At 45.6% G+C, this 25,964-nt stretch overlaps 1 protein-coding gene across 1 annotated transcript in view; it reads left to right on the top strand.

Annotated features, from left to right (window-relative positions):
- Nucleotides 1-25,964, top strand: part of LOC311150787 (obscurin-like) — a gene marked incomplete at both ends in the record, with an annotated part of 87,289 nt that overhangs the window by 40,840 nt on the left and 20,485 nt on the right. Inside the window, 23 exons of the mRNA XM_084188316.1 lie at nucleotides 1,820-2,086; nucleotides 2,290-2,556; nucleotides 2,736-3,002; nucleotides 3,544-3,813; nucleotides 6,320-6,583; nucleotides 7,532-7,810; nucleotides 8,288-8,545; nucleotides 8,839-9,105; nucleotides 9,579-9,854; nucleotides 13,636-13,902; nucleotides 14,528-14,803; nucleotides 15,110-15,382; nucleotides 19,305-19,595; nucleotides 19,864-20,136; nucleotides 20,510-21,856; nucleotides 22,031-22,312; nucleotides 22,546-22,627; nucleotides 22,782-22,903; nucleotides 23,216-23,413; nucleotides 23,570-23,602; nucleotides 23,755-23,853; nucleotides 24,962-25,180; nucleotides 25,415-25,585. Of these exons, the coding sequence (XP_084044442.1) occupies nucleotides 1,820-2,086; nucleotides 2,290-2,556; nucleotides 2,736-3,002; nucleotides 3,544-3,813; nucleotides 6,320-6,583; nucleotides 7,532-7,810; nucleotides 8,288-8,545; nucleotides 8,839-9,105; nucleotides 9,579-9,854; nucleotides 13,636-13,902; nucleotides 14,528-14,803; nucleotides 15,110-15,382; nucleotides 19,305-19,595; nucleotides 19,864-20,136; nucleotides 20,510-21,856; nucleotides 22,031-22,312; nucleotides 22,546-22,627; nucleotides 22,782-22,903; nucleotides 23,216-23,413; nucleotides 23,570-23,602; nucleotides 23,755-23,853; nucleotides 24,962-25,180; nucleotides 25,415-25,585 (6,348 nt within the window). The remainder of the gene's footprint in view (nucleotides 1-1,819; nucleotides 2,087-2,289; nucleotides 2,557-2,735; nucleotides 3,003-3,543; nucleotides 3,814-6,319; nucleotides 6,584-7,531; nucleotides 7,811-8,287; nucleotides 8,546-8,838; nucleotides 9,106-9,578; nucleotides 9,855-13,635; nucleotides 13,903-14,527; nucleotides 14,804-15,109; nucleotides 15,383-19,304; nucleotides 19,596-19,863; nucleotides 20,137-20,509; nucleotides 21,857-22,030; nucleotides 22,313-22,545; nucleotides 22,628-22,781; nucleotides 22,904-23,215; nucleotides 23,414-23,569; nucleotides 23,603-23,754; nucleotides 23,854-24,961; nucleotides 25,181-25,414; nucleotides 25,586-25,964) is intronic.

The raw sequence follows: 25,964 nt of genomic DNA, 5'->3' as shown, positions 1-25,964 counted from the left end.
TTCTGTAGCCCTTCAGCTAGCTTCCCGAATCCTGTCCTTCTGTAGCCCTTCAGCTAGCTTCCCGAATCGTGTCCTTCTGTAGCCCTTCAGCTAGCTTCCCGAATCGTGTCCTTCTGTAGCCCTTCAGCTAGCTTCCCGAATCGTGTCCTTCTGTAGCCCTTCAGCTAGCTTCCCGAATCGTGTCCTTCTGTAGCCCTTCAGCTAGCTTCCCGAATCGTGTCCTTCTGTAGCCCTTCAGCTAGCTTCCCGAATCGTGTCCTTCTGTAGCCCTTCAGCTAGCTTCCCGAATCGTGTCCTTCTGTAGCCCTTCAGCTAGCTTCCCGAATCGTGTCCTTCTGTAGCCCTTCAGCTAGCTTCCCGAATCGTGTCCTTCTGTAGCCCTTCAGCTAGCTTCCCGAATCGTGTGGCTTCAGCTGGTTTGTCAGGCTGTTCTCTTAAGAGGTGTTGAGGTTCTTATCAAATGTTTTACTGTGCCACAGTAGAGAAAACTCCAGTTCCTGCAGTCACCCTTAAACCAGAGCCTCAGAAGCAGGAGACCAAAGAGACAGGAGAATAGTTTGTCATGCTTAAGTTCAGTACATTGGTCATTGTTCGTATGAATAGATAAAAAAGTTCGACTTTGGGCTTTGTTTGCTTCCATCTGGTTTGCTCGTGCATTTTTAAATGCAAAAGTTATTCAACTCGTACTGTAGGCTATCTGTTATAGTTCCTGTTCATTTCATCCTTAAGTCGACGAAGTACACTCTTTATTGAAAATATATTCTGTTGATTTTGGCTGCATACTTTGCCATGCGTGGCAGCAGGTAGCCTGGCGGGTAGGAGCGTCGGGCCAGTAAACCGAAAGTTTGCTAGATTGAATCCCAGAGCTGACAAAGTAAAAATCTGTTGTTCTGCCCTTGCCCCCGGGCACCGATGATGTCGATTAAGGCAGCCCCCCGCACTTCTCTGATTCAGAGGGGTTGGGTTAAATGCGGAAGACACATTTCAGTTGTACAACTGACCAGGTATCCCCTTTTCCCTTCTAAATGGGAGTTGAAAGAAAGTAGGCGACAAATGATGGTTGTCATGTGAATGGGTAAGATTTGTAGCTCCGTGGACATTAGGCTTTGTTCGCTTACGTCTGGTTCGCTTAGGTGCACAATTTTAAAGTTGATGTTATAATGAAGATATATTCAACAGATTTTTCATGTTTGTACTGTAGTTGTGGAGACACCAGTTGCTCCTATCGAGCCAAAACCAGAGACTGAAAAAGAGGAGAAGACAGTGGTAGAAGCCCATGGTGGGAAAGGATGAGCTTTCTGTTGCAGTCTACTCCTGTATACTGCTGCCATGTAGCTTGCAGTTGTAATGTATTACAAATCTCCTTGCCCTTAAATGGGGATCTACTATAGGTCTTTACTTTGTTGTCTTTTGTTGACCTTGCTGGAGTCTCCTTGTTGTAGATTCCTTGTTGTAGTTTGATTATGATATTCCAGGTGTATTCTGCGTACAAAATATTGAATTTAGGCAGAGACCAGGATTCTTCATGCAGTGCTGTACATAACCTTGATTATGTGTAAAGCCAGAGTAGTTAAAATCTCACTTTCAAGGTGGTGGTGGGTCACACACACATCTTTTTCAATGCTGCTGGCCTGGACGGATGGACACCAAGCAGAGAAGAGTGCATACATTAATGGTCATTGAAAGTGTTTACCATACATAGAGACATCATCCCAGTGGGATCATCTTCTAGACGCTAACACCATATGGGTTTGTGCTGTCTCTTTTTGAGGCGTTGTGACAGTGAATGCAGATATTTTTTAACCCTTTAATTTCTCAGCTCTTCCAGCCATATTCAAACAAGATCTGGAGAGCCAGGAGGTTGAGGAGGGGGGCAATGTTACCCTGCACTGTGAGCTCTCTAAACCTGGGGTCCCTGTAGAATGGAAGAAGGGAACACAGGTTCTGAAGTCTGGAGAAAAGTACCAGATGAAGCAGAAAGATTGCAGTGTGAAACTCAAAATCTGTGATTTGAAACCTGAAGACACAGGAAACTACCACTGCAGCACTGGAGACACAGAGAGCTCAGCATACCTGAAAGTCAATGGTAGGATGATGAAGACCTTTTCACTACAGCCCAATTCTTCACTAGAACAGAAAAGATCACCTTGATTTGTGATAAATTGATCTGAAATGCAATAAACAGTTAGTAAAAGTTATGCAATACAACAGTTACCGTGGAATCATGCCTACCATTTTTTTATGTAAGTGTAGACTTATAATTCATATTTTGGGATTTTGATTTGTCAGTTCTCCCAGTCATATTCACCAAAGAGCTGGAGAGCCAGGAGGCTGAGGAGGGGGGCAGTGTTACCCTGCACTGTGAGCTCTCTAAACCTGGGGTCCCTGTAGAATGGAGGAAGGGGGAGGTGGGTCTCTGCCCCTGTGCCAAGTATGAAATTGTCCAGGAAGGGCACAGCGCCAGACTAGTCATCCACAGCTTAGACCCTGAAGACTCAGGCAGCTATTTTTGTGACAGTGGTGACCGAAAAACCACAGCACACCTTGCTGTGAAGGGTAGGCTGAGAGAAAACTCTTCTGGTTTTAGCAGTGTATGCTGTCGTGAAAGAAAATCTAACTTTCCCACATGTATTATATATATTTTGTGGTTTAGAGGCACAATTCTGCCCTCAACTTTTCTCTATCTCACCTCTCCCGACCTCCACCGTTCCTACCGCCCCTCTTGCTTTCCACAGCCCTGCCTGTTTACTTCAAAACCCGACTACAGAATCTAGAGTGGGACGCAGGTGAGATCGCCATCCTCCGCTGTGAGATCACCAAGCCTGGGGCCAGCGTTGTCTGGAGCCGGGGCGACAGGGTCCTGGAGTCTAACAACAAGTATCAGCTGAAACAGGAAGGGGCCATTGTGAAGCTTATCATCTATAACCTACAAGGGGCTGACTCTGGGGAGTATATCTGTGACACGGGTTACCAGAAGACCTCATCCATGCTCACTGTACAGGGTAGGGGACAAGATGAAAGTCTGCTACTGTCTTCTGACATTATTTTTAATCATTCTCTCTCTCTATACACTTCTTGATTCATGGCACCTCTCTTCTAATTCACTCTATCCCTACCAACCGCTTTCCATCCTGAGTGATTCCCACAAGACTAATATCACGCAAGGCTTTAGAGGACCAAAGGCCTAAAGAGCACGGAATGAAAGCTTGTTGGTGATCTTCATCCATTTCCTGATTCACCTACTGCTTCCTATGTCCTTCATATCCTTCACACCTTCCTCTGCACTTCTACCTTCGTAACCATTCCACCCGAGCGCTCTGCTGTGAAGGACAATGATCTGTCTCACACTTCCACTTCTTCTGTCTTGACAGGAGCAACCTTATGTCTTGACAGTTGTCTATGTACTGTAACTGTATTGTGTGTGTATGGTTAGGAGCCTTATTTATGTTGGCATCTAACCATGTACACCCATATAGACACTAGTGCTCCCTTAGAGTGAGATTCGCATTTAAGCAGTAACACATAACTGGCTTTTTAAAACAGAGATGGAGGTGACCATAGTGAAGGTCTTGAACAGCTGCTCGGTGCGCGAGGGGGAGGACGTTCACTTTGTGTGCCATCTGTCCCACGAGAATGCCAAGGAGGTCCAGTGGAAGCTTGCGGATGTCCCCCTGCAGAACAATGAGATGAATCTGATCTGCGCTCAAGGCAAGGTGCACAGTCTCACCCTCAGGGGGGTCACCCAGGCCGACTCGGGCACAGTCACCTTCACTGTGGGCCACCATACCTCCACCGCCAGCCTAACCGTCCGAGGTAAGGGGGAAATACTATATATACAAGTCTTCTAATCAGCCACAACCCTTTTCTGTTGTACCCCAATACCTGGATCTATTCCAAACCTCTTTTTTAGCCTCCACTCTCCGCTGAACCATCTGAGGTAAGGGGTGCATATACATAGTCTGAGGTTAGGAGTGTATAATATAGTATATAAAGTATATAGTATATAATATAGTATAATATAGTATATAGTATAATATAGTATATAGTATATAAAGTATACAGTGGGGGGAAAAAGTATTTAGTCAGCCACCAATTGTGCAAGTTCTCCCACTTAAAAAGATGAGAGAGGCCTGTAATTTTCATCATAGGTACACGTCAACTATGACAGACAAATTGAGAAAAAAAAATCCTGAAAATCACATTGTAGGATTTTTTATTAAATTATTTCTAATTTATGGTGGAAAATAAGTATTTGGTCACCTACAAACAAGCAAGATTTCTGGCTCTCACAGACCTGTAACTTCTTCTTTAAGAGGCTCCTCTGTCCTCCACTCATTACCTGTATTAATGGCACCTGTTTGAACTTGTTATCAGTATAAAAGACACCTGTCCACAACCTCAAACAGTCACACTCCAAACTCCACTATGGCCAAGACCAAAGAGCTGTCAAAGGACACCAGAAACTAAATTGTAGACCTGCACCAGGCTGGGAAGACTGAATCTGCAATAGGTAAGCAGCTTGGTTTGAAGAAATCAACTGTGGGAGCAATTATTAGGAAATGGAAGACATACAAGACCACTGATAATCTCCCTCGATCTGGGGCTCCACGCAAGATCTCACCCCGTGGGGTCAAAATGATCACAAGAACGGTGAGCAAAAAACCAAGAACCACACGGGGGGACCTAGTGAATGACCTGCAGAGAGCTGGGACCAAAGTAACAAAGCCTACCATCAGTAACACACTACGCCGCCAGGGACTCAAATCCTGCAGTGCAAGACGTGTCCCCCTGCTTAAGCCAGTACATGTCCAGGCCCGTCTGAAGTTTGCTAGAGTGCATTTGGATGATCCAGAAGAGGACTGGGAGAATGTCATATGGTCAGATGAAACCAAAATAGAACTTTTTGGTAAAAACTCAACTCATCATGTTTGGAGGACAAAGAATGCTGAGTTGCATCCAAAGAACACCATACCTACTGTGAAGCATGGGGGTGGAAACATCATGCTTTGGGGCTTGTTTTCTGCAAAGGGACCAGGACGACTGATCCGTGTAAAGGAAAGAATGAATGGGGCCATGTTTCGTGAGATTTTGAGTGAAAACCTCCTTCCATCAGCAAGGGCATTGAAGATGAAACGTGGCTGGGTCTTTCAGCATGACAATGATCCCAAACACACCGCCCGGGCAACGAAGGAGTGGCTTCGTAAGAAGCATTTCAAGGTCCTGGAGTGGCCTAGCCAGTCTCCAGATCTCAACCCCATAGAAAATCTTTGGAGGGAGTTGAAAGTCCATGTTGCCCAGCGACAGCCCCAAAACATCACTGCTCTAGAGGAGATCTGCATGGAGGAATGGGCCAAAATACCAGTAACAGTGTGTGAAAACCTCGTGAAGACTTACAGAAAACGTTTGACCTGTGTCATTGCCAACAAAGGGTATAAAACAAAGTATTGAGAAACTTTTGTTATTGACCAAATACTTATTTTCCACCATAATTTGCAAATAAATTCATAAAAAATCCTACAATGTGATTTTCTGGAAATTTTTTTCTCATTTTGCCTGTCATAGTTGACGTGAACCTATGATGAAAATTACAGGCCTCTCTCATCTTTTTAAGTGGGAGAACTTGCACAATTGGTGGCTGACTAAATACTTTTTTTCCCCACTGTATAGTATATAGTCATATACTGTACATAGTCTGAGGTAAGAGATACATACTGCATATGAGTCTGCTGGTGATCAGCCCCAACCCTCTCCCATTGTACCCCAATACCTGGATCGATTCTGTCCATTCCAAATCCGTTTTATACCCTGAACGTCCAAGGTAAAGGGTACATATACTGTATAGTCTGAGGTAAGGGGTTATATAATATATGTATGATGCTAATCACTGACCTTTACTAGACCTGACCCTTTTCCATTGTACCCCAATACTTGGAGCCATTCTGTCCATTCTTTCATTGATTCTTCATTTCTTTTATCTTCTCCTATCAATAATGGATCCCTCAATTCATGTTCATCTTGTTGTGGAGATCGATTATTATAGCAGTGCATGCCATTGATAGGCCACTTGTTCATTTCTCTCACATTACAACATAACAAGAAATCTCCCCGTTTTTGTCCTTTGAGGCTTAAGCTATTTGAAACCTACAGTGGTTAATGTTTGTCTAGCAAATGCTTTTAAATGTTGTGTTGAATGTTTCCTTTCAAGATATTGGATGTGCTTGGATGTCCTTCCCGTCCGTGTCCACTCCCTAAACCAGGTAACGTCTCCATCAATCCTAACCTTGTGGTGGTCTGTATCTATCTTGCTGTGTCCCGGCAGGGGCCCCTGTGGTGTTCAAGAAGGAGCTGCAGAGCCAGGAAGCAGTTGAGGGGGGAAGTGTCTCCCTGACCTGTGAGATCAGTTCTGAGGGCAAGGTGACATGGAGAAGGGGCTCCTTGCTCCTCACCCAGGGGGAGAAGTATTCCATGGAGCACACAGGTTCTACCTACATCCTGATGGTTCACAAGCTGAAGGTCGGGGATGCTGGAGAGTACACCTGCGATACCGGGGATAAGCAGAGCACGGCCACCCTGACAGTCAAAGGTAATGGAGCTCGTCTGTATTCACATCTGTCTCTGGTTTGCTGTGACCCTACATTATCCTCTGCTTTCATTCAGTGTGCCGACGGACTAAGAACTTCCTTCTTAATGTCCTTTTAGTTGGATTTTGTTGTAGCCAGTAGCTACTACAAATGTATAGTATTTGTATTTATTATGGATCCCCATTAGCTGCTGCCAATGCATTAAGTGTGTGCCCTCAGGCCCCTACTCTACTACCACATATCTGCAACACAAAATCCATGTGTACTTGTGTGTAAAGTGTGTATGTTATCGCGTGTGTGTATGCATGTGTCTGTGCCTGTGTTTGTGTCTCTTCACAGTCCCCGCTGTTCCATAAGGTGTATTTGTATCTGTTTTTTTACATCTGATTCTACTGCTTGCATCAGTTACTTGATGTGGAATAGAGTTCCATGTAGTCATGGCTCTATAGTAACCAGCTTATGAAGTATAATCTGTGAGTAAGCATAGTTGTCTAGGTAACAATACACATTTAGTTGATCATGAAATGTAGGTTTCATAATCAATGTGTGTTTTTACGTTTGAACCTCAATCTATTTGTCGTATTGGGGACTACTGCATGTTGGTTTTGTTTTCATATTCAGACCTATACAAAGCTATTGTGTCAGATAATGTTTTGCATATACATATGTCTACCTTACCTTCCTACATGTTAGCCATTACGTAGGAACTGAAAGTGTGTTTTGTGTAATATTGTACTCTTTAAATGAGAAGTCCTAAACATTGAGTTGACAGAAATAGGTGTTTCCTGGAGTGCAAATGTCAATCCTCTTTAGAACTCACTTTTAAATCGGGATACCAATGGTGGTGCTCTATTGCTGAGTGTTTCACCTTAATGAATCCCCTGGGAAACCCTGACCCTGGGAACCTTTGCATTTCTCACTCCCCCATCGTCACATTCATTCACCTCCAGAGTCTGTACGCATCACTCGGGAGCTGCACGACATCACAGTGACCACCGGGCAGGATGCTGTCTTTGCGTGTGAGTTGTCCCAGGAGGGCGTGACCAACGGAGAGTGGTGGCTAGGGGATAACCTCCTCCAGAACAATGACCTGAACCAGATGACCTGCCAGGGCCGGGTGCACCGGCTGACACTACAGATGGTCACCACTGACGAGTCAGGGGACGTGGCGTTTGTGGTGGGCGAAGAGAAGACCGTCGCCTGCCTGCTGGTGGAAGAGAAGCCCAAAGGTAATGGAGATGTTAACGGAGACGTTAAAGATGGCCATCTAGTCCTCACCCCTCTCCATCTCTATCTTCCATCAAACAGCATTGGAACACCCTCTGTTCATCTGCTGTGCACCATCATCCATTCCATCCTAACCTTTCTTTAGACGTGTGTTGGCCATCCTCCTGGCTTTTTTTTTATAGCATCTTTGTCTTTAAAGATACTATAAAATTAAGTTGACAACAAGATGGTTGTCACTGATATAAACATATCACTTTGCTAACTTCAGTATCAATTTGAATATCAATTGAGTGATGCACACCTAATGGACGTAGTCTTTATGGTTATCATTGGTGGAATTGTAGACCTGTGGAAAAAGAGCCACTTTAAACACTGCCCATAGAAATACCATACAAGTTTGACATATGCTGTGCATGACACCTGACACTCAAAGTGCATTACACTGTATGTACTTAGTTTGGGATTTCCCATATCTACAGTCTTAATCCTAGAGAAGCCTCATGACACAGTGGCCCTGGAGGGTGAGACAGTCACCCTGTCCTGCACTGTCTCCGACCCCACGGCCCCTGTCACCTGGAGCAGGAATGATGTGGCCATCAAAGCAGGCCTCAAGTACGACCTGCGGAAGAATGAAACTCTCCTACAGCTCCGTATCCACAACCTGGAGATGGAGGACTCTGGAATTTACTGCTGCGATACCGGAGATGCACAGTGCACCGTCACATTGACTGTGGAAGGTAAAGAATGATGCTGCCACTTGAAAAGTTCAGACCCTCTACACTGCGTCTAATGGGTACTAGAAAATAGTCTACAACCCAACCTAAAATTGAAGGCTGTGGATCAAGATAAAGTCAGGATGTTCCCCCACAACACTGTTCTTAACTCGCTTGCCCTCTTCAAACTATCATGCACCCTTCCTTCAACATACACCAACAGAAACATCGTACGCCCCTGTCCACCTTGCCACTGTCGTCTACACAACTTCTGTTGTCCGACACTGATGTCATGTCATGTCTCCTACTTCCACCAGGTGCCCCGGCATTCTTCCAGAAGGAGCTGAAGAACAAGGAAGCTCAGGAAGGCGATGATATCACTCTGCGCTGTGAGCTCTCCAAGGCCGGCGCTCACGTGGAGTGGAGGAAGGGAGGCGTGGTCCTCCAGGCTGGTAAGAAGTATGCGATGAGGCAGGAGGGCTGCGTTCAGGAGCTCCGCATTCGCAACCTGGAGCCAGAGGACAATGGCTACTACACCTGCGACGCTGGAGACCAGCTCACCACGGCGTCGGTGGCAGTGCAAGGTATCATGTCACAACTACACCATCTGTCTCTGAAAGGGTTAATTTCTGTATAGTTTCTTCATTTCTCTAGGATCAAGGAATGAATTCCTAATGGTTTTTGATAGCCTTTGTGGTTTCAACAAGTGTTTTTTCAGCAAGTTAAAGATCAGTTGTAGGATGTAATTGTAAATTGAAAATATTTAAGATGTATTTGTTTACATAGGCAGTTTCCAGTCTTGATTGAAAACAGATGGTTAACATTTTGTTGAACAAAATGTATATTGTATCATGGAACGTGTAGGGAATAAATAACCCAAGGAAGTGAGCAAGGATGCTTGCCCTCTTAAAGTCAAAGTTTAAATGAGGAATGAGACAGGTCAAGGTCGAAGTAATCTTTATTATCCCATAGGCTGGCATTGTGAGAGTTTGGGGTGAGTTGTGTGACTGTGAGTGGCAGTAGCTGAGTGTCTGACTGTATCTCCACTACTCTACAGAGGCAGAAGTCCTCATAGTGTGTGGTCTAAAGAGCACCGATGTCTTTTTGGGCGAGTGGGCCACCTTCTCCTGCCAGCTGTCCCGCGGCGTGAGGCCCGAGAAGGTGCAGTGGTGGCTGGACGGGACCCTTCTCCAGGACAGCCCCTCAAGCGAGATAGGGCTGAGCCAGGGCCACGTCCACACCCTCACCCTAAAGGACCTGGCCCCGGACGCCTCGGGCACCGTGACGTTCAAAGCCTGCAGCCTGGTGTCCTACGCCAAGCTCTTAGTTAAAGGTATCAGGGAGGAGGAACTAGAGGGATTGAGAGGAGGAGGAAAGGGACTAAAGATCCAGCTCTGTTCTCGAGATCTTGCAGCATCAATGCTCATAATACTCAACATACAAATGTGTGATTAAATATAATATTCAATTATGACCACCAGAGCATTTTCACCACATTGGGAGTAGACTCTACTATTTTCACACTTTCTGTCCAAGGCTAATGTTAATCTTGATAGTATTATGCCAGTGTCCTCAAAGAGTTCAAAGCTCCCTGACTCAGTAGTGGGAATGACTAGATAAGTAGCTATGGTTTTTTTGTGCCTCATCCATGCATTCTTCCATGCATGAGCATACATTTGAGTCATTTCACTAATAGAGTTAGAATGAGCAAAACAAACAGGATGGTGCAGCACTATAGGATGTTTCCACCAGTTTCTTAGTGATATGCAGCAAGTGCTATGTTATCCGATGAGGATTCACACCCATAGTTCCATTGTGTATCTATACTTTTAACTAATAATGGCAAATGGTACCTAACAGTTGTGGTTTACAGAATATCTAATTGGAATAGAGTAGAACTGGTGGACATATTTTGATAATTAAAGGTGCAATATGCAGAAATTGCGCCGCCATTTCCTGGTTGCAAAAATTTTAATAGTTCGCCTAATTTCAGTTTGTGTGTAGAGAATCATTGTACCATCTAAAGCGCTTTGAAATATATTTTCAATAACCAAAGATATTGTGTTTGGAGCTAGTGTACAAAACCGAAAGTAAAAGATGCAAAAATGAAACTTAAGAACTGGAAGCATAGAAATAGCGCACATAGAACAGATCTACCACTTCTTAGACTTGCTTTCAATGAGAATGACAGATCTATAACTCACATTTATATGGGAATTTGCTCGGGTCACCCAAAAAGTTACATATTGCAGCTTTAAGTATAGTTCTAGGAATCATCCACTCTAATCTTGTTCAACAATTATAGAAATCATATCTGCCTACTGTAGTACACTGCTCAAAAAAATAAAGGGAACACTAAAATAACACATCCTAGATCTGAATGAATGAAATAATCTTCTTAAATACTTTTTTCTTTACATAGTTGAATGTGCTGACAACAAAATCACACAAAAATTATCAATGGAAATCAAATTTATCAAACCATGGAGGTCTGGATTTGGAGTCACACTCAAAATTAAAGTGGAAAACCACACTACAGGCTGATCCAACTTTGATGTAATGTCCTTAAAACAAGTAAAAATTAGGCTCAGTAGTGTGTGTGGCCTCCACGTGCCTGTATGACCTCCCTACAACGCCTGGGCATGCTCCTGATGAGGTGGCGGATGGTCTCCTGAGGGATCTCCTCCCAGACCTGGACTAAAGCATCCGACAACTCCTGGACAGTCTGTGGTGCAACGTGGCGTTGGTGGATGGAGCGAGACATGATGTCCCAGATGTGCTCAATTGGATTCAGGTCTGGGGAACAGGCAGGCCAGTCCATAGCATCAATGCCTTCCTCTTGCAGGAACTGCTGACACACTCCAGCCACATGAGGTCTAGCATTGTCTTGCATTAGGAGGAACCCAGGGCCAACCGCACCAGCATATGGTCTCACAAAGGGTCTGAGGATCTCATCTCGGTACCTAATGGCAGTCAGGCTACCTCTGGCGAGCACATGGAGGGCTGTGCGGCCCCCCAAAGAAATGCCACCCCACACCATGACTGACCCACCGCCAAACCGGTCATGCTGGAGGATGTTGCAGGCAGCAGAACGTTCTCCACGGCGTCTCCAGACTCTTGTCACGTCTGTCACATGTGCTCAGTGTGAACCTGCTTTCATCTGTGAAGAGCACAGGGCGCCAGTGGCGAATTTGCCAATCTTGGTGTTCTCTGGCAAATGCCAAACGTCCTGCACGGTGTTGGGCTGTAAGCACAACCCCCACCTGTGGATGTCGGGCCCTCATACCACCCTCATGGAGTCTGTTTCTGACCGTTTGAGCAGACACATGCACATTTGTGGCCTGCTGGAGGTCATTTTGCAGGGCTCTGGCAGTGCTCCTCCTGCTCCTCCTTGCACAAAGGCGGAGGTAGCGGTCCTGCTGCTGGGTTGTTGCCCTCCTACGGCCTCCTCCACGTCTCCTGATGTACTGGCCTGTCTCCTGGTAGCGCCTCCATGCTCTGGACACTACGCTGACAGACACAGCAAACCTTCCTGCCACAGCTCGCATTAATGTGCCATCCTGGATGAGCTGCACTACCTGAGCCACTTGTGTGGGTTGTAGACTCCGTCTCATGCTACCACTAGAGTGAAAGCACCGCCAGCATTCAAAAGTGACCAAAACATCAGCCAGGAAGCATAGGAACTGAGAAGTGGTCTGTGGTCACCACCTGCAGAACCACTCCTTTATTGGGGGTGTCTTGCTAATTGCCTATAATTTCCACCTGTTGTCTATTCCATTTGCACAACAGCATGTGAAATTTATTGTCAATCAGTGTTGCTTCCTAAGTGGACAGTTTGATTTCACTGAAGTGTGATTGACTTGGAGTTACATTGTGTTGTTTAAGTTTTTACATTTACATTTTTAGTCATTTAGCAGACGCTCTTATCCAGAGCGACTTACAGTTTTATATTTTTCATACTGGCCCCCCTTGGGAATCGAACCCACAACCCTGGCGTTGCAAACGCCATGCTCTACCAACTGAGCTACATCCCTGCCGGCCATTCCCTCCCCTACCCTGGACGACGCTGGGCCAATTGTGCGCCGCCCCATGGGTCTCCCGGTCACGGCCGGCTACGACAGAGCCTGGATTCGAACCAGGATCTCTAGTGGCACAGCTAGCACTGCGATGCAGTGCCTTTGACCACTGCGCCACTCGGGAGTGTTCCCTTTATTTTTTGAGCAGTGTATATTCACATTGAAATAGATTACATATTATGTCATCTATTTTGTGGCAGTATGTGTGATGTATGATTGCTGATAATAAGTGATGTGTGCACACAGGTAGTAATTCAAAAATAAAGTGTGCATTGTGTATTTTCTGAACAAGGTTTTGATGTAGTTCTATGGGTACAGTGGGACAGATTTGACCTGTAAACAAACTTTGCTGTTGTTGTATGTCAACCTATAGAATCAGCAGTAGCTGGAAATTGCAGTGCAGGGCAGTGCTGCTCCACCCATCCACCCTGGCCGGCCACTTTCCCTTATTAACTCTCACTCTCCGCCTCACCTCCTCCCTGCACTGCACCGCCCCTAGCCTGCAAGCACTAAAACTCTCTAACCCTTCCTACCTCTGCCCTGTCAGTCTGGCGTCTCTATCCACCCACTGGCATATCTCCCCTAACTCATTGGTTGGTTAGTGGGCAGTAGTTGTGTCCAACTCCCCCTGCCTCTTGAGATGGTTGGGCTTTTCACTCCCCCTTCAGTTTGGAGTAACAAGAACATCTATCACATATAAGTAGAAATTCACATACTGCATGTAAGTGCATATTTGGCCACAGAGTGCTGCATCCATAAGATGTACTGTTGATCAAGGCACCTCTAAGGGCTTGCCACAGCAGCACACAATGCATACTAAAATACTAAGCCACCTCTGATACCACCAGTAATTTAAAACATTTATAATATTTCCCCCTTGGGCATCAATAAAGTTAACTCAATTCAAAGTAATATACATAAAAATACTCCAAGGTGTACTGGGGTGTTTATAAAGCCCAGGTATTGTTCTTCGGCATGTCGAGAGAGTGTATGTCAGTCATGATGACCTTGTCATATGACCCCTGCCCCCACTCTCAGACCCCACAGTAGAGGTGGTGAGCGAAATGCAGGACCTGCGGGTGGCTGAGGACCAGCCGGCTGAGTTCATCTGCCAGTACTCCCGGCCGGTCCAGGCCCAGTGGAAGAGAGACGGTCGGCCATTGCAGCCTGATGGCCGGAGGGTGGTAGTTGAGCAGGACTGGACCGTGGCTCGCTTGTACATTAGCCACGTGTCCACTGAGGACAGGGGGACATACTCCTGTGAGGCAGAGGGGACCTGCGTGGTTGCCTTACTGGAGGTGGAAGGTGAGCTTCTCTCCGTTTGGAAAGAGCACCTTGCTACTCTACCCTTCCCCCGAACGTGTTCAAATATTCATTGTTGTTTTCAATTATGATGAGCAGATAGCGATTTCAAGTAGGTAATTTTTTAATTCATGCCATCTTTCCTCTCTTTAGCAATCGATCAATAAATCAATCCAGCCAAGCAAGGCTAAATAAAAAATGTACATGACTTCTAAACCATGAGACCTGATCAGGAAAAACTCTGGGCCCTCGTTATAGTGATCAAATAGGGCCCGTTGTTTCTCGTGGTCAGGTGACATGCTCAGGAAAAACTCCTGGCCCTAGTGTGAAAATGGGTATCAGAAAGTCCAAAACAAAGCATTCACCAAAGACTGTATTGACGGCCCTGGCAGGTCATTTCATGCATTGTGTGTGTGTGTCCAGCAGTTTTTGCAGGTTTTCATTGTGAGGCTAGGTTCAGCTTGAATAGCAGCAAGTGTCAAGCAATAAAACATCCACTTGACCTACAGGCCACCGTGAACCTGAAATCCCCACAACAGCTTGTCTTATGACACATTCTCCCCTCTCAGTCAAAGCTATTTTCTTACAGTAAACCGCCCTCTCCCTGCTCCCCTCTCCTCCCGTACAGCCAAACCCATTGAAATCCTACAAGGCCTGGAGAACATGGACACCATCGACGGCGGAGAGGCCCTGTTCGAGTGCTCTATCTCTCGTTGCGAGATCAAAGACTGCCGCTGGCTGATCAACGGCAAGCCGGTGAAGGAATCGCCCACCACGGAGATCGTGTCCTTCGAAAGTGGACGTCGCCACCTCCTGCTGCTCAAGGATCTGCACGTCGGAGACGGCTGCAAGGTGACCTTCCAAGCCGGCACCGCAACAACCTCCGCCATGCTCAATGTCAAAGGTGTGTCACCACAATTAATGTCCCAATTACAGTATGTTTGTTTGTTAGTTCCTGTTTCTGAAAACATAAGTGTTAGGCCTGGTCTATCGGTGAAATATAACATACTACAGATGAAAATCTGGAAAATCTGCCTGCAATTGCTATAGGAAACGAGACAAGCATTCGTTTCTGTATCTGTAACAAGTATTGTGAGTCTTGAGTTTGTTAGGCATTTTATGAAAATGTATGCACTCACTAACTGTAAGTCGCTCTGGATTTAGCATCTGCTAAATGACAAAAAAATAACTTAAAATGTTGTGTGCGTAGGCTGGCAGCTGGATGTGGTGAGCGGCCTGGAGGATAAGGTAGCTGTGGTGGGAGAGACGGTAGAGTTCAGCTGCATGCTGACTGAGCCTGTGCCTGAGGCGGAGGTAGCCTGGTACTCTAACGGAGCAGAGCTAAAGGCTGATGACACCTGGGCCATGCGGGCTGACGGCTGCTCCTACCACCTGGTGCTTAGACAGGTCCCAGCCATGCCACCACAGGAGATCACCTTCGCTGCCAGGGACGCCATCTCCATGGCCAAGCTCACCATCATCAGTAAGTGTCTGAACAGCCATTTTGGAATCAATAACAGAAGCTTTCTCCAGGGAAGTGATCCTAAATTCTGTTAGATCCATTCTCCTCTCTTTCACCTATTCTCCGGTGTTGCGGTCTATATTCAGAACCACATTCCTGTAAAGCTTAGAGATGAAATAGCTTATTCCAGTTACTAATAAGCATGCACCCATTAAGAGAATGAGTGTAAAAACTGCTAAGTCCCTGTGGATTGATGAGGAATTGAAAAATGGTATGGTTGAGAGGGATGAGGCTAAATGTATGGCAAATAAGTCTGGCAGCACAACCGATTGGCAAACGTACTGCAAATTGAGAAATCATGTGACTAAACTGAATAATAATAATAAGAAGAAGAAACTATACTATGAAACAAAGATAAATAATATAAAGAATGATAGTAAAAAGCTTTGGAGCACCTTAAATGACATTTTGGGAAAAAAGGCACTGTCGGCTCCATCATTCATTTAATCAGATGGCTCATTCATCACAAAACCCACAGATATTGCTAACTACTTTAATGATTTTTTCATTGGCAAGATTGGCACACTTAGGCATGACATGCCAGCAACAAACGCTGACACTACACATCTAAGTATATCTTACCAAATTATGAAAGACAAGCATTGTAATTTAGAATTCCGTACAGTGAGTGTTGAATAGGTGAAAATAATATTGATGTCTATCAGCAATGACAAGCCACCGGGGTCTGACAACTTGGATGGAATATTACTGAGGAAAATAGCGGATGATATTGCCACTCCTATTTGCCATATCTTTCATTTAAGCCAACTAGAAAGTGTGTGCCCTCAGGCCTGGAGGGAAGCAAAAGTCATTCCGCTACCTAAGAATAGTAAAGCCCCATTTACTGGCTCAAATAGCCGACCAATCAGCCTGTTACGAACCCTTATTAAACTTTTGAAAAAATGGTGTTTGACCAGATAAAATGCTATTTTATGTAAACAAATTGACAACAGACTTTCAGCACACTTATAGGGAAGGACACCACTAACACAAATGACTGTATGGCTGAGATAAATTGATCATAAAAAGATGGGGGGGGGGGGGGCTTCAGTGCGGTTTTTGACATCATCTATCATAGCTTGCTGCTGGCAAAATATATGTGTTATGGCTTTACACCCCCTGCTATATTGTGGATAAAGAGTTACCTGTCTTATAGAACACAGAGGGTATTCTTTAATGGAAGCCTCTCCAACATAAGCCATTGTGTCTATTTATGCGGATGACTCAACACTATACACGTCAGCTACTACAGTGACTGAAATGACTGCAACACTTACAGTGCCTTCGGAAAGTATTCAGACCGCTTAACTTTTCCCACATTTTGTTACGTTACAGCCTTATTCTAAAATGGATACAAATAAATAAAAAATCCTCAGCAATCTACACACAATACCCTATAATGCAAAAAAAATACAAAACAGAAATACCTTATTTACATAAGTATTCAGACCCTTTGCTATGAGACTCTAAATTGAGCTCAGGTGCATCCTGTTTCCATTGATCATCCTTGAGATGTTTGTACAACTTGATTAAAGTCCACCTGTGGTAAATTCAATTGATTGGACATGATTTGGAAAGGCATACACACCTGTCTATATAAGGTCCCACAGTTGACAGTGCATGTCAGAACAAAAACCAAGCCATGAGGTCGACGGAATTGTCCGAGACAAGATTAAGCTCCGAGACAGGATTGTGTCGAGGCACAAATCTGGGGAAGGGTAACAAAACATTTCTGCAGTATTGAAGGTCTCAAGAACACAGTGGCCTCCATCATTCTTAAATAGAAGAAGTTTGGAAGCACCAAGGACTCTTCCTAGAGCTGGCCGTCCAGCCAAACTGAGCAATCGGGGAAGAAGGTCCTTGGTCAGGAAGGTGACCAAGAACCTGATGGTCACTCTGACAGAGCTCTAGAGTTCCTCTGTGGAGATGGGAGAACCTTTCAGAAGGACAACCGTCTCTGCAGCACTCCCCCAATCAGGCCTTTATGGTAGAGTGGCCAGACGGAAGCCACTCCTCAGTAAAAGGCACATGACTGCCCGCTTGGAGTTTGCCAAAAGGCACCTAAAGGACTCTCAGACCATGAGAAACATTGAACTCTTTGGCCTGAATGCCAAGCGTCACGTCTACGGTGAAGCATGGTGGTGGCAGCATCATGCTGTGGGGATGTTTTTCAGCGGCAGGGACTGGGAGACTAGTCAGGCAAAGATGAACGGAGCAAAGTACAGAGAGATCCTTGATGAAAACCTGCTCCAGAGCACTCCGGACCTCAGACTGTGGCGAAGGTTCACCTTCGAACAGGACAACGACCCTAAGCACACAGGAGTGGCTTCGGGACAAGTCTCTGAATTGTCTTGAGTGGCCCAGCCAGAGCCTGGACTTGAACCCGATCGAACATCTCTGGAGAGACCTGAAAATAGCTGTGCAGCAACGCTCCCCATCCAACCTGACAGAGCTTGAGAGGATCTGCAGAGAAGAATGGGAGAAACTCCCCAAATACAGGTGTGACAAGCTTGTAGCGTCATACCCAAGAAGACTCAATGCTGTAATCGCTGGCAAAGGTGCTTCAACAAAGTACTGAGTAAAGGGTCTGAATACTTTTGTAAATGTGATATTTCTGTTTTTTATTTTTAATAAATTAGCAATAATTTCCAAAAACCTGTTTTTGCTTTGTCATTTTGGGGTATTGTGTGTAGATTTATGAGGGGGAAAAAACAATTTAATCAATTTTAGAATAAGGCTGTAACGTAACAAAATGTGGAAAAAGTCTGAATACTTTCCGAAGGCACTTTAACAAAGAGCTGCAGTTAGTTTCAGAATGGGTGGCAAGGAATAAGTTAGTCCTAAATATTTCAAAAACTAAAGGCATTGTATTTGGGACAAATCATTCACTTAAACCTCAACTAAATCTTGTAATGAATAATATGGAAATTGAGCAAGTTGAGGTGACTAAACTGCTTGGAGTAACCCTGGATTGTAATGTGTCATGGTCAAAACATGTTGATACAACATTAGCTAAAATGGGGAGAAGCCGCACCTGGACAGCTGTTCAGTCGTCTGGTCAGGTGCCACAAAGAGGGACTTATGAAAATTACAATTGGCTCAGAACAGGGCAGCACGGCTGGCCCTTGGATGTACACAGGGAGATAACAATAATGATATGAATGTCAATCTCTCATGACTCAAAGTGGAGGAGAGATTGACTTCATCACTACTTGTTTTTGTAAGAAATGTTGACAAGCTGAATGCACCGAGGTGTCTGTCTGTGTACTAGCACACAGCTTGGACAACCATGCATACCCCACAAGACATGTCACCAGAGGTCTCTTCACAATCCCCAAGTTCAGAACAGACTATAGGAGGCACACAGTACTACATAGAGCCATGACTACATGGAACTATATTCCACATCAGGAAACTGATGGAAGCAGTAGAATCAGATTTTTTTTAAACTGATAAAAATACACCTTATGGAAAAGCGGGAACTGTGAAGAGACACAATACAGGTACTGACACATGCATATGCACACAAACGCTAGCACTCTACACACACATACTGTACATTGAAATAAAGTTGCATGGTGGTATTATACATTTTGTATTGTAGATATGTAGTGGTGTAATGTTATATGATGTACTGTTTTATCCTTTGTCTTATGTGTAATGTAAGTGCCTTAATGTGTTTGGACCCCAGGAAGAGTAGCTGCTGCCTTGGCAGGAAGTAATGTGGATCCTTAATAAACCCCAGGAAGAGTAGCTGCTGCCTTGGCAGGAAGTAAATGGGATCCTTAATAAACCCCAGGAAGAGTTCATGGGGATCCCTAATAAATACAAATTCCTCTTTCTTCAAAACCACCACTGACCCACCCTCCCTCTCCCTTTATAGCCGTTCCTGACCCCCCGGAGGACCCAGAGCTGGTCAGTAAGAGTAAGCAGGCGGTGACCCTGTCTTGGTTCACACCCCTCAGCGATGGAGGCAGCCCTATTCTGGGCTACAGGGTGGAGATGAGGCTGGCGGACAGTGCCCTCTGGCTGCCGTGCCATGCAGAGCCTGTGTGTAACACAGAGTTCTCTGCGGATAACCTCATCCCAGGGAGCGGCTACAGGTTCAGGGTGGCAGCCATCAACAGAGCTGGGACTGGAGAACCTGTCCAGCTTCCTCAGAGCATTCAGCTGGGTGAGTTGGCTATATGATGTGCTCAAACCTGAGCCAAACATAGATATGTCTATGTGGCTCTGTCTCAAGCCCAGCATGTTGAACAACCTAATTATAACCTAGACCTTGATCATTTATGTGTTATTTACACCATTTAACTCCTAGGAGAGTCGAATACATTTCCCATTGGCATGAATTGTATCTGTAGTGTCCCATCTACTGGAAAAAATATAAATCAATCAATCAACAACCAATCAATCAACAACCAATCAATCATTTTGTTCCTTAGAGGCTCCAGTGACAGTGACCCAGCAGTTGGCCTGTCCAGACGTGCAGGAGGGTAAGATGGCCCGTGTGGAGTGCCAGCTCTCTGCTGAGGGCAGCTCGGTCACCTGGCTCAAAGACAACAAGGAGCTGGAGTTTGGGGTCAAGTACCAGGTCACCACAGAGGGCAAGACACAAGTGCTGCTGATCAAAGACTTTGAGTCTGCTGACCAGGGCGTGTACACCTGTGTGGCCTCAGACGAGGCAGAAAGCTCCATTAATCTCAACCTACCAACAGGTACACACTCCCAAACAAACCAGAATATTATACCATGTAACTTTTATTTTGCTTTTCCATTCGCTCACATTGATTTATTATGAAACTCTTGTAAGCCATTCTCCTCAAGCCAAACTGGAAGCTTGGTGGAGATGTGTTTGTTATCTGAGGGTAAGTTAAGGTAAGTTGATCAGCTAGTAATGGTGTGAGGTGAGCTCATTCCTCCAAAGTATACATGAACACACTACTCCTATCAGAAAATAATCTAGTGCCACGTGTATTTACCACGACATGATCAACATAGTTCTTATAGATGTAGTGTGTGTGTTGGAGCTGCTATACTATAGAGGTGTCAGTTTGCTGCATATAACATTCCATTGTGGCCTGGTTGTAGGTGGAGATGGGGTTAAATTGGAGGAGGGGGCCCAGCCCAGCCTGCCTCCTGAGGCTGCCTCAGAGGGTGACGTCCACGCGCTGTGGGAGGACCTGGCCAAGAAACGCCGTATGAGTCGAGAGCCCACCCTCGACTCCATTTCTGAGCTGCCTGATGAGGAGGACAAGGAGCCCAAGACACCCAAGGGGCCAGTCAAGGAGAAAAAAGCCCCGGAGAAGGTGGAGGTGAAAGCACCAGAGAAAGTGTTGGAGGTGAAAGCACCAGAGAAACAGAAGGTGTTGGAGCCAAACCTGTACACCAGCTCTGAGGACGAGTCCAGGCCTCCAACGCTGGTGTCCTACCTGAAGAAGAGCAGCAAGTCCTCCCTCTCTGTGTCCGACCAGACAGAGTCCATCTCCACTGAGAAGTTCTATGCACAGTTCAAGTTGAAAGAGCAGACCACAGTCCAACAGACCTCAGTCCAACAGACCTCATCTTCCGTACAGCAGATCACAGCACAGACCACAGACATCACGGAGATCGGTTATGAGGAGGACGAAGAAAAGGGGCTGCTGGATGCTGCTGTCAAGATCCAGGCTGCCTTCAAGGGCTACAAGGCCCGCAAGGACATGCGTCCAGTCTTCAAGGACGTCTTCAAGGACCAGACCAAGGAACCCAATGGCACCATCCACCTGGAGTGTGTGGCGGAGGGCAAGCCAGACAAGGTGCGCTGGCTGAAGGATGGCGAGCACCTGGCGGACGGCAAGCACCACCACATCGACATTTACAACGACGGCACCTGCTCTCTGGTCATCACCGCCGTCACCACCAAGGACACGGGCGTCTACACCTGTGAGGTCACCAACAAGTTTGGGGTGACCACCCACAGTGGCAAAGTGACGGTGGGCTCGGCCCGGGAGGCATCTGGAAGGAGGCCACTGACCATGGGCTACAGTGCCGACAGCGAGGCGGAGAGCTCGTCGGCAGAAAGCGAGATGGACGAGTCTCTGAGGCAGGCCAGCAAACGGCTGCGCCACCTCCTCCGCCCCCGCCTGCCGGCCACGTCGGAGGAGGAGTCGTTCGTCAGCTGTGATGATGAGGGTGAGCTGCAGGCGCCCAACCCTAAATCGTACCGCGAGGACGAGCGCTACATCTACATCCGCTTCGACACACGGTCTGAGGCCCAGGTGGCATCTCAGCGCTTCAAGGAGATGTTCACGGCCCATGGGGTCCCTGTGGAGACCACCATCCAGGAGGCTGGACCTCTCAAAGTGGAGCTGCGCATCATGAAGATGGGATACACCCAAGATGGTTCTGCAACACCCACACAGGAGAAGCAGCTGCCTGCGTTCATGACAGGAGCCCCCGGTATGAAAACCAGAGAGTACATTTCTCTGTACATCTTGTATAAGCTGCAATTATGTTTTATGTTGAGAGTATACCATAGAATTAAATAGTAATTTAATGTATCTCTATGGGTAGTAGTAGTAAGAATTTATTGTTGTGCCTAACTGATTGTCCCCGTCCCTGTCTCTCCCCCAGCGGCCCCAGTCTTCCTGACTGAACTCCAGAGCCAGGACGTGCCTGACGGTTACCCAGTCAGCTTCGACTGCGTGGTGATTGGGAAGCCTCCACCCAGTGTGCGTTGGTTCAAGGATGGTAAGCTGCTGGACGAGAACGACCACTACATGATCAACGAGGACCAGGAGGGCTGCCACCAGCTCATCATCACCACCGTGCTGCCCTCTGACATGGGCGTCTACCGCTGTATGGCCGAGAACACCAGCGGCATCGCTGCCACCAAGGCTGAGCTCAGGGTCGACAGTGAGTACAGAACATATAAGATTGATTGGTTGGTTATTTTGTTGGTTATGTTTTTGTTGGTTATTTGGGTTATTTTGTTTGTTATTTTGTTGGTTATGTTGTTTTTGTTGGTTATTTTGTTGTTTATTTCGTTGATTATTTGGTTGGTTGGTTGGTTGGTTGACTGTATGCAGAGTATATCCTCATCAATGTTATTTTGAGAGTAATTGTGTAATACATCTCTCTTTCCTCAGTGTCTTGCAGCTCAGACTACGATACTGCAGCTGATGCCACTGAGACCGGCTCCTACATCAGTGCTAAGGGCTACATGTCTAGGTGAGTGAAACAACCCAGAGTTTACAAGCCCTTTGACTTTGAATGCAACCTTCTTTACAATGGAATCCTGATTCCTAATAGTACCTAAAACGTTTCTCTGGTCGTGTTACTTCTTTACTGACAGCTTTACTCTCTGCCTATCCTCTCCCCTCAGGGAAACGGAAGCCTTTGAGTCTGTGGTAGAGGATGAGCAGATGCCACAAGTACTGGAAGAGCTCCATGACGTGCACGTCACCCCAGGCTCACCCATTGCTAAGATGCAGCTGAAAGTCAAAGGTTGGTCTGTGGGTTACTCTCCACCACCTCTTCATTAGTCACACCAAAACCCTGCTAGACTACGTTGTCTCTGCACACGTACTTCAGAGGTCGATAACTTAAATAGAGAGGAATTAACTAGAGACATGTGTACCTAGACCTGGTAGTGCCCCTAGAGCAGCTAATAAAGCAAAGTAAACACTATGGGTAGTAGTAGTAGAAACGTTTTAGGCACTACTGCCCCCAGTTCAGGTAAGTCGGAGGCAATTGATTATTTCTGCCCCCAGGGTCAATAACTAAGTGAGTTGCTTACTCTTTGTTGATATTTCCCAGGGTTCCCCAGTCCAAGGGTGTACTGGTTCAAGGACGGCCACCCGCTGCGTTCCTCAGACAGGATCCTGCTGCTGGAAAAGAGAGACATCCACAGCCTGGAAGTCCTGGAGGTGAAGAGGGAGGACACAGGAGAGTACTCTGCCTACATTAGCAACGCTGCTGGATCAGCATACTCCTCTGCTAGGCTGCTGGTTCTGGGTAGGTCTACTCATGACTGAAAGGTTTATATTGAGAGGGATTCCTGTCTTTTACTTAGGATAATGGATTTAGTCTACACTGCGATATGTGTGTTATTGAATACACAACATAACATTCTTGTATTTACTGAAGAATTTATGGTTACCCTCTCAACAGGTCTAGGAGAGCTCACGCCTGTAGAGAAGCACGGTAATTAATTATGATTTTATAATATTCATTGATTAATTAATGTATTCATTCATTCATTACTGCTTGCGCTGTTGCCTATAGCATGTCACACTGTTCTGAATTGTGAGCTATGTGATGATGACGCTTTTCTACACCCATGTTTTACTTCCTAGATCCCAAGGTGCCTCTGGTGCCACCCCGCTTCCTGGAGAGGTTCAGCAACAGGAAGGTGAAACAGGGAGCCAGTGTCACCATGTCTGTCAGAGTGGAAGGTATCTATCAACAACTCTGTACACAACACTGTACACTGAATATATAATGATGGTATATTTAAGCAGTAAGGCCCGTGGGGGTGTGGTACAGTATATGGCCAATATACCACGGCTAAGGGTTGTTCTTAAGCACAACACAACGCGGAGTGCCTGGATACAATATACCCTTAGCGGTGATATATTGGCCATATACCACAAACCCCAGAGGTGCCTTATTGCTATTATAAACTGGTTACCAACTTAATTAGAGCAGTAAAAATAATTGTTTTGTCATACCTGTGGTATATGGTCTGATATACCACAGCTGTCAGCCAATCAGCATTCAGAGCTCGAACCACCCGGTTTCTAAAACATATTATAAACTTGGTAATTTGTGTCGTGCCTAAGAACAGCCCTTAGCCGTGTTATATTGGCCATATACCACACCCCCTTGGCCTTATTGCTTAATTATAATATGTTTGGACGTTTTTGTTTTGTAGTGTGACGCTAAGCTAGAGAAACAACAGCTTCAACCTCAGATTGTTTTGGCATGTAATAATTGGTTTCTATAGCCACAGTAACAGTGTATCTCTCAACCTTGGCTGAGAGTTGACCAAGTCAGAGGAGCCAGACCCAGAATCAGTAATGCGTCCTATGCGTCCTATGAGAGATACGCTTCCTTACTCCTGAGTGGCGCAGTGGTCTAAGGCACTGCATCGCAGTGCTAACTGTGCTACTAGAGATCCTGGTTCAAATCCAGGCTCTGTCGCAGCCGGCCGCGACCGGGAGACTCATGGGCGGCGCACAATTGGCCCAGCGTTGTCCAGGGTAGGGGAGGGAATGGCCGGCAGGGATGTAGCTCAGTTGATAGAGCATGGCGTTTGCAACGCCAGGGTTGTGGGTTCGATTCCCACAGGGGGCCAGTATAAAAAAAATATGTAATCACTAACTGTAAGTCGCTCTGGATAAGAGCGTCTGCTAAATGACGTAAATGTAAATGTAAAATAAAGGATATGATCATTCATCATACAGACATGCATTCGAGTTCACAGACTACTGTTTGAAAATATTATTCCTCATACACCATGTGAATTCCCAAGTCCCACTATCTATACGTCTGCTCTCCAAGGTTCTCCCACCCCCATGGTGACGTGGCTGAAAGAGGAGTCTGCTGAGGACGTGTTGTGGATCAAGCCAGACACTAAGGGCTATAAGGTGGCCAGCTCTGGGCGCCAACACAGTCTCATCCTCATGGATGTTGGCTCTAAGCACGCAGGCACATACACCTGCATCGCCACCAACAGGGCCGGACAGTCCATCTGCACTGCCCAATTTGAGGTGGAGGATGGTGAGAAACTGAACGATATACTGTACTTGGTTTGTTTGTTTGGATCCCCATTAGCTGTTACAATAGCAACAGCTATTATTTATTTGGGTCCACAATACATATTACGGAAACAGCAAAACATACTGATACTTGCTTTTATAATCATACATAATATAGATGAATGTAGTAAATGCGTGGCAGACAGAAAGTTCTAATTTGAAACATTCCTTATTTATTATCTGCTTTCTGTCATAGCACCACGACCAAAGGAAGAGAAAACAATCCCTCTGGGGATTACTATCAGCCCTCCAGAAGAAGATGTTGGCAGAGGAAAAATGCAGTATCTAGGTGAAGTTGGAACAGAAGAGTTCCTTATGAAGCTCACCTCCCAGATCACGGAGATGGTATCTGCCAAGTTCAGCCAAGGTGAGTGAAAATGTGTCATGGGCTGTTCCATCAAAGCTCCAAAATAGGGGACAGTTAGAACATTTTCTTATTTGATTTAAAGAAATGTTCTTCCACTCTTTGTGTGGATTTAAGATAAAGTAAAATGCACTTTGTGATTGCATTAGAATTTATTTAGATTTTACATGTTACCTATAATTTTCCTATAGTTTCTTATAGAATAGGTTAAAGTAATGTAATATTAATATCTGGGAAATGGGGATATAATGGTGCAATACAACCTGATGTATTGTACAGTTTGTGTGTGCTTTTATTGCAGGCAAAACTTTTACCTCTGTATATCTCTGGTAATACAGAGAAGGTTATTATATTGTTTTAATAGCACATTATATATATATAC

Source organism: Coregonus lavaretus (genome assembly GCF_964263955.1).
Source record: "Coregonus lavaretus genome assembly, chromosome: 23".
Classification (NCBI taxonomy): domain Eukaryota; kingdom Metazoa; phylum Chordata; class Actinopteri; order Salmoniformes; family Salmonidae; genus Coregonus; species Coregonus lavaretus.
The sequence above is the reverse complement of the archived record's forward strand: the minus strand, read 5'-3'. Positions and strand labels throughout refer to the sequence as shown.